This window comes from Drosophila suzukii, chromosome 3 (assembly GCF_043229965.1).
Source record: "Drosophila suzukii chromosome 3, CBGP_Dsuzu_IsoJpt1.0, whole genome shotgun sequence".
NCBI lineage: Eukaryota > Metazoa > Arthropoda > Insecta > Diptera > Drosophilidae > Drosophila > Drosophila suzukii.
In genome coordinates this window covers 73,109,237-73,120,528 of record NC_092082.1, presented here as the reverse complement: position 1 = coordinate 73,120,528, position 11,292 = coordinate 73,109,237, and the positions used below count along the sequence as shown (strand labels likewise).

Genomic DNA, 11,292 nt, shown 5'->3' with positions numbered 1-11,292 from the left:
CAGCCCAAATGTTATCCATATAATATTAAACATTTTATAAATAAATTACAAAGTTATTAGTATACATAAATGTTGTAGTTAAAAATTTGTTTTGTATTTCTATTAATCTTTTACAAAGCTGTATAATAATATGATTTCTTTTGAGAATAGTTCAAAATAGTCCAAAATGTACCCATTGAAATCACGATGCAAATAATATTTTTAGTTAAATATAACTATAAATTTATAATTCATGATTCAAGTCATAATTTTTGATCAATTTAAATTTTGTCAAATAAAAACAATTGTAAATTTGTTTACAAAATATTGTAATTCGCTGCATTTTTAAAAATACATTTTTAAATTTAAATCAAGTAATTATTTCCATGATATATAAAATCGTTATGTTTTTACATTGATTAGTTTTAAAATATTGGGATACTTCAAATTGCTCTTAGTGTAAAATTAAAATAAATAGATTAATATATTTATAAAATGATTTCAACGATCATACTGACCCCCCTTAATCAACGCCCCTTGTGACAAGTCAGCCGAGCGCCGTTATCATCGCAGATTTGAAAACAACGCAGTCGAGTATTGTGCAAACTGGCGTCGCCGGGGGCAGTCGCTCTTATTGAGAAACGCGGCTATAAATTCCACTAGGTGGCCAAGACTAACACCCTGAAACAAGGGACTAATTTATATTAACTTCAGTCATGGCGTCGGAAAGACAGGAAAAACGAGACGAGCACCAGGAGCATGCGCAGCCCAGGCTGCCTGACCTCAACTTTGTGCAGGACAAACTGGAGAAGTTCCAGTCCAACATGCTGACCGACTTCGAGCAGCGGCTGTCCTGCATGGTGGAGGATGTGCTTCAGGATCTGAGACAGCGGGAGCTGCGGGCCCACGAGTTCCCCAACTTCGAGAGATCGGATCGGAAGAGTACTTGGCACAATCGCGTGACCAGCAAAGCTCCCGCGGACGTCACCGACTCGCCAAATGGTCATGCAAATGGCACAAGTCCAAGGCCACCGCTCCAAGCCCAAAAATCCGGCCAAAAACAGCGACAGCGACAGCTGCCCGAAAAAGTCTTCGTTGCCCGGGAATCGTACCTCACAGCTCTGCTGCAGGTGGAGCACATGCGCACCATCTACCACATCTTCTACATTATTCTGGTTATGTTCCTGCTCAACGTGATCTGCCACGACTACTTCGTGGAGGGGCGGATCGATCTGGGGCTGAACACCATCCGGGGAGGACTCCGAAGGCTGCACTGGGTAGCGGGCGTTTGGATGCTGGAGCACGTCTTCGTCCTGGCCCTCTACTTCGCCTTTCGCGGATGGGCTCTGGTCAGGCACAAGCTGAAACCGCACAGTAAGTAGGATAATTCAATTGAAATGCAGTTGAACTTCTAAGCCTCTATTAATTTCTAGAACAAATGCTTTCTTTAAAAAGATTATAAAAGTTTACTATCATTAGTTAGATTAAATTATTAAAATGAATTGTAGTCAAATTTAACTCCATTCAGAGGCACATTTAAAATGCATATCCATTGTTAAAATATTAACTATTTCAGCCTCATAAAGGCGTGCTTATAATATAAGCCTTTTAAGCAATTCAAAGTATTTTTGACGCACTTAGCCAAGAAATTGTGACGACTCAGCTTATAACAAAGGAAAAGCGTGTTAAGAATTAGTCATCACATCAAAGTTGTACAATGTTTTTTAAGTGTTTTTCTTTGTCAAATGGTGGCTTTATATATTTAAAATTTATACCTGACTTTTAAGACTAAAATGTATCTATTTATAAAGTAATGGAGAGGTTACTATCTACTTCTATTCATTTTTTATCTAGTTCTAAATAACACCATTTTATGTAAAAACTTTATCTATCTTGCAGGTGCCCTTCGGCGCTTTTGGTCGCACAGCTGCCTAATCATGTACATTAGCTCCCAGCTGGTGTTTTGCTTTGTGTCCACCTCCCTCTGCCTGAAGTTCAACCTGCCATTCGTTAGTGCCTGCGTACTTTTGCTGGAAAGCACTCGCCTGCTGATGAAGATGCACGCATTTGTGCGGTACAATGCAGAGCGGGTTTTAGGTGGTAATGCCAAGAAAGAGGACGTGGAGGAGGAGAAGGAGGCAACGGGACGACCCTTCGTGCCGACACTGAGCTGTTACACTTACTTCCTGTTTGCCCCCACGCTCATCTACCGTGATAGCTATCCACGCACCTCCCACATCCGCTGGAAGTTCGCCCTGAATCGCTTCTTGGAGGTGGTGGCCATAGCCTTCCTCTACGCCTTCATCCACGAGCGGCACATACACGAGCACTTTGCACAGTATGGTCTGGAGCCCATGGGCCCCTCGCAGCTGATCCTCAAGCTGTTCGGCATGATGCTGCCCAGTTCGGTAATCTTCCTGTGCGGCTTCTACCTGATCCTGCACTCGTGGCTCAACTTCACGGCGGAGCTGCTGCGCTTCGGCGATCGAATGTTCTACAAGGACTGGTGGACGTCGCACACGTACGATGCGTACTACAGGAACTGGAATGTAGTCGTGCACGACTGGCTGTACGAGTACGTGTACAAGGATATGTACAATCATGTCTTCCGGGGCTCCAAGGTGGCCGCCTCGCTTGCCGTGTTCATGATCTCCGCCGCAGTGCATGAGCAGGTCCTTGGCTTTGCCCTGCAAATGTTCTTCCCAGTGATGTTCTTCTTTTTCGGCGTAGTGGGAGTTGCCCTGGTCTTCCTCATGCGGAGTGCGCCCAAAGTGATGGGCAACATCTTCCTGTGGTTCTCGCTGATCATGGGCAGTGCCAGCTTGGTCTCACTGTACGCCATGGAGCACTACGCTTTAAAGAACTGCAACCTGAGTCCACCTGAGAGCTGGACGGATCGCCTGCTGCCGGCGGTGTGGCGCTGCTACAATTAGTCAATTAATTAATAACTACTTATTAACTGTCTGTACACAGGGCGTACGCTTCGATTTGTATTTTAGGTATATAAACTTAATGAAATTAACAGAAACGTTGTCTCCATGTCGTTTCGTGTCTTTGAACTTGCCAGCTGAACTGCTCTTAAAGCTATGGGTATTGATTTTACATCAGTTTCTCTGATGCTAACTTATGAAATACTGCGTGAGCATTGGTTAGAGTCCTTGGAAGTGTGTAGTGATGGGATGGATGGCCGGGCCTAACCGCACAGATTCGCAATGGCCTGGGCCGCGTTGGCGGCAGCTACCTGTGGAGCGTCCTCGGCCGGAATGCGTTTGCGTCGGAACAGAATCACATGGGGCTCCGGGGCGTGCACCATGTAGTGCACCCAGCCAGGACTCTGCTGCACGCCCAGATTGCGCCACTCCGTCTCGGTCATCAGGTGCGCCTTGGGCACATGTTTGGCCAAGTCCTGGGGAAGTATTACGTGCCTGCGAGGGGGGATTCCAGTTTAAAGATAAACAAACACTGCGCTGTCGTTGAAATGCATGTGCCACTTACCGGTATTCAAAGTTATCGTCGAAGTACTTCTCCGAGTACTGGATTTGATCGGCCGGCATTGCAAAAACACAGGAAACCTGAGGTAAATAAAGTTTTTAACTTAATTTAGTTTTTAGTCTTTTTAGAGTGACCGTTTCTAGTGCAGGCGATAGTACATATCGAAACCGATAGTCATACTCGGTATCAGAATGCGTTCGATTCTAAAGTTATCGAATATAAAGTAATCGTTTGGGTTACTAGCTGTCAATCCGACAGCATATTTGGCGGGCAATTTAAATTTACCATTATCAGTGGCTGAGGTATACAAGAATTCTAATTCTGTTAATAATACTTTAAAATTACAACATTTTTGACTGCAAAACTGCCACAGAAACAAACGCTTAACAGGATTGTTATAAGAAAATATGCTTTGAATGATTACAGATAGTTTCCCTGTACAGATTGGTTACAATTCTAAACTGAAAAGTGGGTAAATTTTATGAAATCAACGAGTTATGTTTACACTTCCAGTGTGACCAAAACACGCTTGCCTGGAAACGCTCACCCCTCGCACTTCTCCAATTGAAAGTGCCGATTTGTCCGTTACTCGGCCATGGCCACACTTGTGCTTGTGCGTGGAGCAGCGCGGGGAGGTTCCGATGGGCAGAGTTTTTATATAAGCCCCTCTATGTGCCACTCGTCTCTTCTCTCACCAACAAACCAACAACAACCAGCCTGGCCAGCGGACAACAACAACGCACACGCGTATAAATAAACGTGAACGCATGTACTTAATATTAGCATAGAGTTGTCGCCTGCGAATATTACATTATACATACTCCCATGACAACGGGACATCATCCAGAAAAACAACAACAGAAGCAACGGCGGAGCAGCTAGAGGAAGAGCAGAGGCGAAGTAAAGGAAAGGGAGGAGAAGAGGAAGCATTGGAAGAGGTGAGGGTGATAAGTAAATACAGTCAAACTTCCAAAAGTAGAACCAACAGTTGGCAACAGAAAAAGACCATGAGTTTCACTGAGTAATTTGAAAACGTTTCCAATGTTCCAAAATAGTATGAACTATATTTAATAAATATATATATATTATAGATATGTATGTATTAGAAGAAGTTCTTAGAGATTTTTCAGTGTATCCGTTTTGTAAGAAAGTTCTATCTAGGCAAGTTTGACTGTAGATATGTACATGTGAGCAGACCGCAATTAGCTAAACTCTTTCAGTCTATCAGGCACCCACAACCCAATACCACCCAAAGGTCCCAAATGCTGGCGTAAGGAAGCCAAAACACCTGCTGCTGCTGCCTGTGGAGAAGCTGGAGGAGCTGCTCCAAACTGCCCAGGTGACATCCAACCAGTTGGAGGCGACGCACCTGCCGCCTTGAGAAACTGGGAGCAACGGAGGAGGACACGGATACGGACTCGATTTTGGAGTAGCAGCCACCATGAACGCCAGCCTCATCTATGAGATACTCATGTATCTGAACTCGTTCTACTTCGGCATGTACGCCGCCTTCGAGGTGGGCGTGGGCGTTCTAAAGGCGATCAATCTGAACTACGGCGAGAACGCGTTGTCCCGGGAGATCAGTATCCTGCTCTCCCTGTGCATCATCGAGACCCTGCGCATCGTCTTCGGCCGCAAGAGCAGTCTCAGCGATCGTGGTGAGTCCAATAGTTCATTGTACTGCATGGAAGGGATGGTTAAAACCACCGGCAGTGATGATGACATGGCGAAATTATTTGTTTGCCCGGTCACCATCCCCATACCAATTCCCATTCCCATTCCCAGCCCCTTCCCACTGAGGCCATAACCCATAAACGTTTGGGCGTACATATACGTATATGTATTCCACACGGCGTATGCGTAATTATGGTCATCACCCCGGATGAGTTTACGCTCGTTTTAGGGCGGCAGGGGGAAGGCGCCCTTCTGGCACATTAAGCAATATTCGATGGAAATCTATCAAAGCGATTTATCGGAATGAGCCACCTCAGCATCTATTGCTGAAAAATAAATTTCAAAACCAATTGGGGCTCTAAGTATTGATGCCATAAATCATATTCCCCTGCTGTATATATAAAATCATTTCACTTCCAATGAAGAATTTAAATTTAAATTTAAAAAAAGTTGAATAATAATTAAGACCATTTAATCAGTCTAATTCGGCAGGACATGAAATATCGATTCAAACAGTAAATATTTCAATGACAGCCGCGAACCAACTTAATTATAAACAAAGCGAACGCTAATCATTTTCTAACTGGGGCGAATTAAATACGATTATTTTCTGTACAAATTTAGTTTACATTATCCCTCTTTTTTTCTCATTACAGGCTGGCAAGCAACCGCATCCGTAATATTAACACTGCCCAGTCTTGCTATTGTTATCTACTTGTGTTGTTTTCAAACCTTTGTTCTCAAACTCGAAATTATTCTGAGTGCCTTAATGATCACCCTACAAGGTGCTGAACTAGTCTACGCCAGCATATTCATTTGTACAATGTGTCGCCCCGTGACATACACCTAGCAGTTGATAAACCACGTTGCCGCCGCCACGTCAACGACCAAGATCGAGATCAAGACCAAGCCAGCACTAACACTCCCACCTGGAGGAGACCGAGAAGGAGGAGCATCCACAGCCGAGCGACGACTACGACGAAGACGAGACACTTTCCTTTGGCACTTTCACATCAAGCGATTCGCAAAGGCCACAAAACTGAGCCACTTTGATGCAAACTAAGCCACCGCACACAACAAACTACACTAGACCGCTTTAGGAGTCACTTAAAACACCCACATTTTAGAGCCGAAACATACCCATTGGGTGGCATCGTGAGGAGGATTTTCACCAAGGTACGTGAACCTTTATCAACTTATATAACCCGCACAGATCATTCGCGACCACGGGCATCACATCGCAACGAAACACGACGCGTCCGATTCTATCAAAAGCAAAGCTGCATTTAATTTGCATTTCTTGGTTGCATTCTTTTGTCCGGCCTTTGTGGCGTTGCCTCCCTGCTGGCGCAGTTGCTCCTCGGACTCGCTCGGTTTTGGTATTTTTATACGGCTCTGATGGTCTAAAATTATATGCGAACTGCATGCTCGTGCAACACCGCTGCTGTCCCCTAGGTGCAATGTACACTTCTAATTTGAATGTAATATACACGGGCCACTGCGGATACGTTAGGCTGTCTAGAATGGCCAGATGAGAGGGCTGTTTGTTGTCAGTGAGCTCTCGGTTCGGTTTTGGCTAGTCATACTCTGTAGAATTAAAAGGAGAGTGCTTTGGGAGACAGTTGATGTATCCCTATGAATGCTTTTAAAATAAATATTAGGTACTGAAGAATTCGCGGCATCATTTTGATAAACGCTACGTGAGGAACTTTTTATAATTTGAGCCAACATCTATGTTATTTTCATGAGTATTTTAAAATGTTTATTGGGTTCCTATTGTTCTAAAGAATGTGGTCTGCCAATGCCTACGATGACATTCGGCTCACAAATAATTGTAGGGAAACATTTTAGGGCAGTTCCTTGCCCGAGGGATTCGTCCGCCTGGAGAATTTTAATGACATTTTTGCTAATAACGCTGTCATGGCCAATGAAATCATTCTCCCACATTTCTGGGCAGGCCATCCGCCGGTCAATGCTGACCAAAACACCGAGCAGAGAAAACAAATAAAAGGCGACAACGACCAGCAGCACATTATTCAAATAAACAGCACATTTCGCAGCGACAAACCGTGAGACCGCCGATGCCGATGCCGCTGCATTGGCCAAGCGAGCCGCACGGCAGGTCCGCGTTATTATTATGGTCAGTCTATAAATACAGTGCCCAACGTGAGCAACGCCGCCTTGTGAGCGATCCGGGAGATCGATTCGGGCCAATTTGCCGTAGACATCAAGGGGTAACAGGAGGAACAGCAGCCAGGAACACTTACAGAGGGAGGAGGAGGTGCTAAGCCGGCGGAAAGATGCCGCCCAAGCGACCGCCGCCGCTCGTGCCGAAGAAGCCGAATCCCAGCATGAACTACGAGGTGTTGATCTACCTCAACTCGTTCTACTTCGGCATGTTCGCCTGTTGCGAGATGGCCATGGGCCTCCTGAAGGCCATCAATCTCAGCTACACGGGACACACTTTGGCTCTGGACACGGGGGTGATGATTAGCTTCATTGTCTTCGAAACGATTAGGCTGATAATGGGACGCGCGAGTTCGCTGGCCGATCGAGGTAGGAAGCTCCCACCCGCCTGTCAATCTAATTTTAGGATTAACTTAAACAATACTAGTGCAGGGGGTGTTATCATTTGACGCAGATGCGGTTAATTAATGTCTTTAAACGAAATCAGAATGAATTCTAAATCTGAGATATAAGAATAAATATGAACATTTCATTTCACTTTAGGTACTAAAAGACCCCATAATTCATTTCGATAGTTAACTTTTTCATATTAATATGCAACCGATTTGCTATGAATATCTCACAGCTTCCCCTCTTTTCATCCCAGGTTGGACAGCCATACTGTCGGTTTTCATGACCGCACCGTGCTTCGTGGGCGTCTCCTATCTGCTGCTCCTGCAGACCTACCGACTGCGCCTGGAGTACTGCCTGTGCACGCTGCAGATCGCCCTCTACCTGACCGAGGTGTGGTATGCCATCGTCTTCGTTTTCTCGCTGTGTCGTCCAGTAACTTATGATTAGCCACATAGACAGCAACATCAGCCAACCAGCAACAACAAATATACATGCGAAAGTTTAGCAATATACAAGATCGAAAATGAATAGGATGAGGTGTAATGAAATGTAGTGGGGATAAATTGGAAACAGGAGGCAGCTGAATTGCTCATGGCCGAGGAGGAAACCAAACAGAAACAAAAAAAACATATGTAGCATATTAATACTTATGTATAGTAAGGTTTATGATAACATACACACACTCTTATATACATATATTTAACGGTTTTATATACAAAAATTGTTAACATTTAAGCATCAATTGGAACCAATATAAGACAACAAGCAAAAACTTAAACTTGAATAATTTTCACATTTTTAAGATGACAATTTTTTTGTAAAAAATATTGAAAAACACCCAAAACAAATTTAATGTGTGGAAATAATTTATAATAGTTCACAGATAGCTCGAATCCTTAAAAGAATTGTAAAAAAAAAACAAAATAGAATATCTCAGAAAATCTAGTCAAAAACCGAACCATGTGAATTGTGCTTAAGATCGCTGAGGGGACATCAAAATAATTCATTACCACTCAGCGAAGCAGTTAGTAGTTCATACCAATATTCAAAAGGAGAACAAAACAAAATGAAGCCCAGCTAAAGTCTAGACCATGTGTGTACTTTAATGAAAATACTTTATATAAAACTAGCATATAGCGTAAATAACATGTTCAAGACGGTACTAAAAACAAAGCAAGCCCAAGTGGGAAAACGTTTACAAGAAAGCAGAAAGAAAAACAAATTAGCTAAATCATATTAAACATTTTTAGAGTGTTAAAAACTAGGCAAAAACCCTCCATTATAGTGCCGCAAAGTCCTTGCGAAATTCTTCTCACTAATTCTGCCTATTGGCAACTGAAACCCCCGATAAATCACGCTCAATTATCCCCGCCTGAAAGGAATCGAGGATTGGAGCCCCAAATTCAGCTCCACTAATGCTAGTCACTAATGTTCACAAACATTTTGTAAGCTACACCGAAGATTGTGTATAATTTGTAAGACCTTTTTGTGGTTTCATAGCAAATTAGCGCACAAGTCGATCACAAAACTCTCAACAGTCCACAAATCTCATGCTTTTAATAAAAAACAAACCGACAATTTTAATTAAAGAAAACCGCTGGAAGCTGGAACAAAACCAAAGCCACATCCTATGTTGAATAATTTACCTGTATAATATTTATGTAATTTCGTTAAACGCAAAATGTTAACATACTTTTAAAGCGCGTGTAAAACGGATAGTTAATAAACAAAGAAAAACCCAAAACTTAAGAGATTTATACACTCGATGAAAGTACCAATTAAAGATCAAAACCAATGAACCAGCATCTGTTGTTAGTAGGCTACGGGTTCAGTACGATCTTTTGGAGTATGTGTGATAGGTGTATTTTATTTCGTGTTGACAAAATTTCAGATATATTTCAGCTACACACAGACAGGTCTTCCAAATTAGTTTTCTCTTAAAATTCGAAACCAGAACTGCTGCAGGCCTGTGGCAATTATAAGAGACCGGAGAAGTTGATTCGTTCAACGGAAAATTCAAGTAATCTCCATGGATAGAAGCCACAAGTCGGGTGAGTTTTAGTAAAAGAAGCTGCCTTAAGTGAAATATTAATTTGATTATTCCTTTTGCAGATGAGGCCTTTGGTCAGTCCATGTCCAGCAACAGTCGCCGCGTCATGTGGAAGCTCAGCGAGGAGGAGGAAACCTTCGATTCCCTGGTCAACTATCGCCGCATTCCAGCGCGCAGCCAGCTCGACCAGCAGAACCGAAGCCAGGTCACCGATGTGCCCGCCAAGAAACGCACAGCCACTGAGAACTGGCTGCTGCTAGTCCGCGATCTTGAGAAAAAGGAAGCTAGCAGCATTGAAGAGGGCAAAAAGTCGGTTGGCCATCGGGAGCCGTCCTGGAGTGCCAATCCCCAAACATCGGCCACCTCTCTGCCAGAAGTGAAGGAGATCAGTCCCAAGGAACGAGCGATCATCTACTGGCGGCGACTCTTCGACGGAATCCATAAGCGGGAGCAGGGCGAAAAGAGGACAGCCGGAGTGGAGCAGGAGGATCCGGCGGATATCGTTCTTACCGCAAAGCCTAGCCTGGCATTGCGCTACAAGCCCTCCCACGAGTCGCTGAAGCACAAGCGGAGCAAGGAACTGGCCCCTGAGCGATGCCCGAGCTCGACCCGGGAATCGGCGCCCTGCAAACTGGTATCGGACCTTCAGCTGGAGTCCTTCAGCCTGCCGCCGCAGCAGACGTGCGTGGTGCGCGAGGTGGCGCCTCGGTTCGCCCACCGAAGGCGTCTGTCGATAGCCAACGACACGGATTCATGCTGCTCCGGCGAGCTGGAAGTCCCCAAAAACAGTCCCGTCCAGGACCAGGAGCCAGGACCCCGTCCGCGCAGTGAACTGATCAGCGTCCATGTCTCGGCGCCCACCATCTCCTCGTTCATGGAGGCGACGCGGCGGAGCACATCCCCGGTTAGGCGTCGCACAGCGGTGAGCAAGGTGGCCGTCGGGACGAAGGGCGGATCATCCCCAGCAGCGGGGGGCAACAAGTGCTCCAGTGCCAGTAGCGGCAGTGCGGGCACCACCACCCTTCCCACTTTCCGGCAGCGACAGCAGGAACTCCATCGCTATCGCGTCATGATCGAGAGACGGCGCCTCGATCTCCTGGAGCTGAAGATAGCCCGAGAGCGCGAGGAAGCGCTACACAACGAGATCCTGTTCCACAAGGACCTGCAGATCAAAGACAACATGATCAAGGCGTACGAGGACAACGACTGCTCCAATGCTTAGTACTTACTCCTTTCACCGGGACTCCATTTCGGCATTAAATTTATGGTTTCCAAAATAGTTCGCAATTGCCCTGGCCGCAGTAGTTCAAAACTCTCACCCAAAATAAATCAAAATTATTTCACACTAAACTACACAACCCAAAAATGTTTTTTTATTATTTCAAGATTGATCTCAGTAGTCTTTTAAAAATCCTTAATTAATACAATACCACTTTTAAATATAAAAGTTTATAGCGAATATTATCTTAATTAACTAATTAAATTGAAAACTATAGTAGAAATGTTTTCCAATTAGA

The 11,292-nt window shown here is 44.5% G+C and overlaps 5 protein-coding genes across 8 annotated transcripts; 4 read left to right on the top strand and 1 right to left on the bottom strand.

Annotated features, from left to right (window-relative positions):
* The first annotated feature begins 512 nt into the window (after positions 1 to 512).
* Positions 513 to 3,018, top strand: LOC108007971 (sterol O-acyltransferase 1). Its single transcript, XM_017071741.4, has 2 exons — positions 513 to 1,353; positions 1,879 to 3,018. Exons 1-2 carry the CDS (start codon positions 696 to 698, stop codon positions 2,910 to 2,912), a joined length of 1,692 nt encoding a protein of 563 aa, XP_016927230.3. The 5' UTR covers positions 513 to 695; the 3' UTR covers positions 2,913 to 3,018.
* Positions 2,932 to 6,437, bottom strand: Cks85A (Cyclin-dependent kinase subunit 85A). Its single transcript, XM_017071751.4, has 3 exons — positions 6,286 to 6,437; positions 3,475 to 3,551; positions 2,932 to 3,404 (listed from the first exon to the last, which is right to left on the bottom strand). Exons 2-3 carry the CDS (start codon positions 3,531 to 3,533, stop codon positions 3,173 to 3,175), a joined length of 291 nt encoding a protein of 96 aa, XP_016927240.1. The 5' UTR covers positions 3,534 to 3,551; positions 6,286 to 6,437; the 3' UTR covers positions 2,932 to 3,172.
* On the top strand, positions 4,071 to 6,226 carry TMEM216 (Transmembrane protein 216). Of its 4 annotated transcripts, none has more exons than XM_036817049.3 (4): positions 4,071 to 4,240; positions 4,319 to 4,409; positions 4,700 to 5,129; positions 5,802 to 6,226. In XM_036817049.3, exons 3-4 carry the CDS (start codon positions 4,913 to 4,915, stop codon positions 5,993 to 5,995), a joined length of 411 nt encoding a protein of 136 aa, XP_036672944.1. In that variant the 5' UTR covers positions 4,071 to 4,240; positions 4,319 to 4,409; positions 4,700 to 4,912; the 3' UTR covers positions 5,996 to 6,226. The 4 variants fall into 4 exon arrangements, with proteins under 4 accessions (XP_036672944.1, XP_016927236.1, XP_036672943.1 ...); XM_036817048.3 differs by having other exon boundaries at positions 4,072 to 4,240; positions 4,692 to 5,129; XM_017071747.4 differs by having other exon boundaries at positions 4,071 to 4,409.
* An 805-nt stretch (positions 6,438 to 7,242) lies between the features above and the next one.
* LOC108007973 (transmembrane protein 216) lies at positions 7,243 to 8,503 on the top strand. The gene is made up of 2 exons (XM_017071745.4): positions 7,243 to 7,701; positions 7,979 to 8,503. The coding sequence occupies exons 1-2, from the start codon at positions 7,446 to 7,448 to the stop codon at positions 8,170 to 8,172; spliced, it is 450 nt and encodes a 149-aa protein (XP_016927234.3). The 5' UTR covers positions 7,243 to 7,445; the 3' UTR covers positions 8,173 to 8,503.
* Positions 8,504 to 9,570: 1,067 nt separating this feature from the next.
* On the top strand, positions 9,571 to 11,133 carry LOC108007972 (uncharacterized). Its single transcript, XM_017071742.4, has 2 exons — positions 9,571 to 9,776; positions 9,838 to 11,133. Exons 1-2 carry the CDS (start codon positions 9,755 to 9,757, stop codon positions 10,995 to 10,997), a joined length of 1,182 nt encoding a protein of 393 aa, XP_016927231.4. The 5' UTR covers positions 9,571 to 9,754; the 3' UTR covers positions 10,998 to 11,133.
* The last annotated feature ends 159 nt before the right edge of the window (positions 11,134 to 11,292 follow it).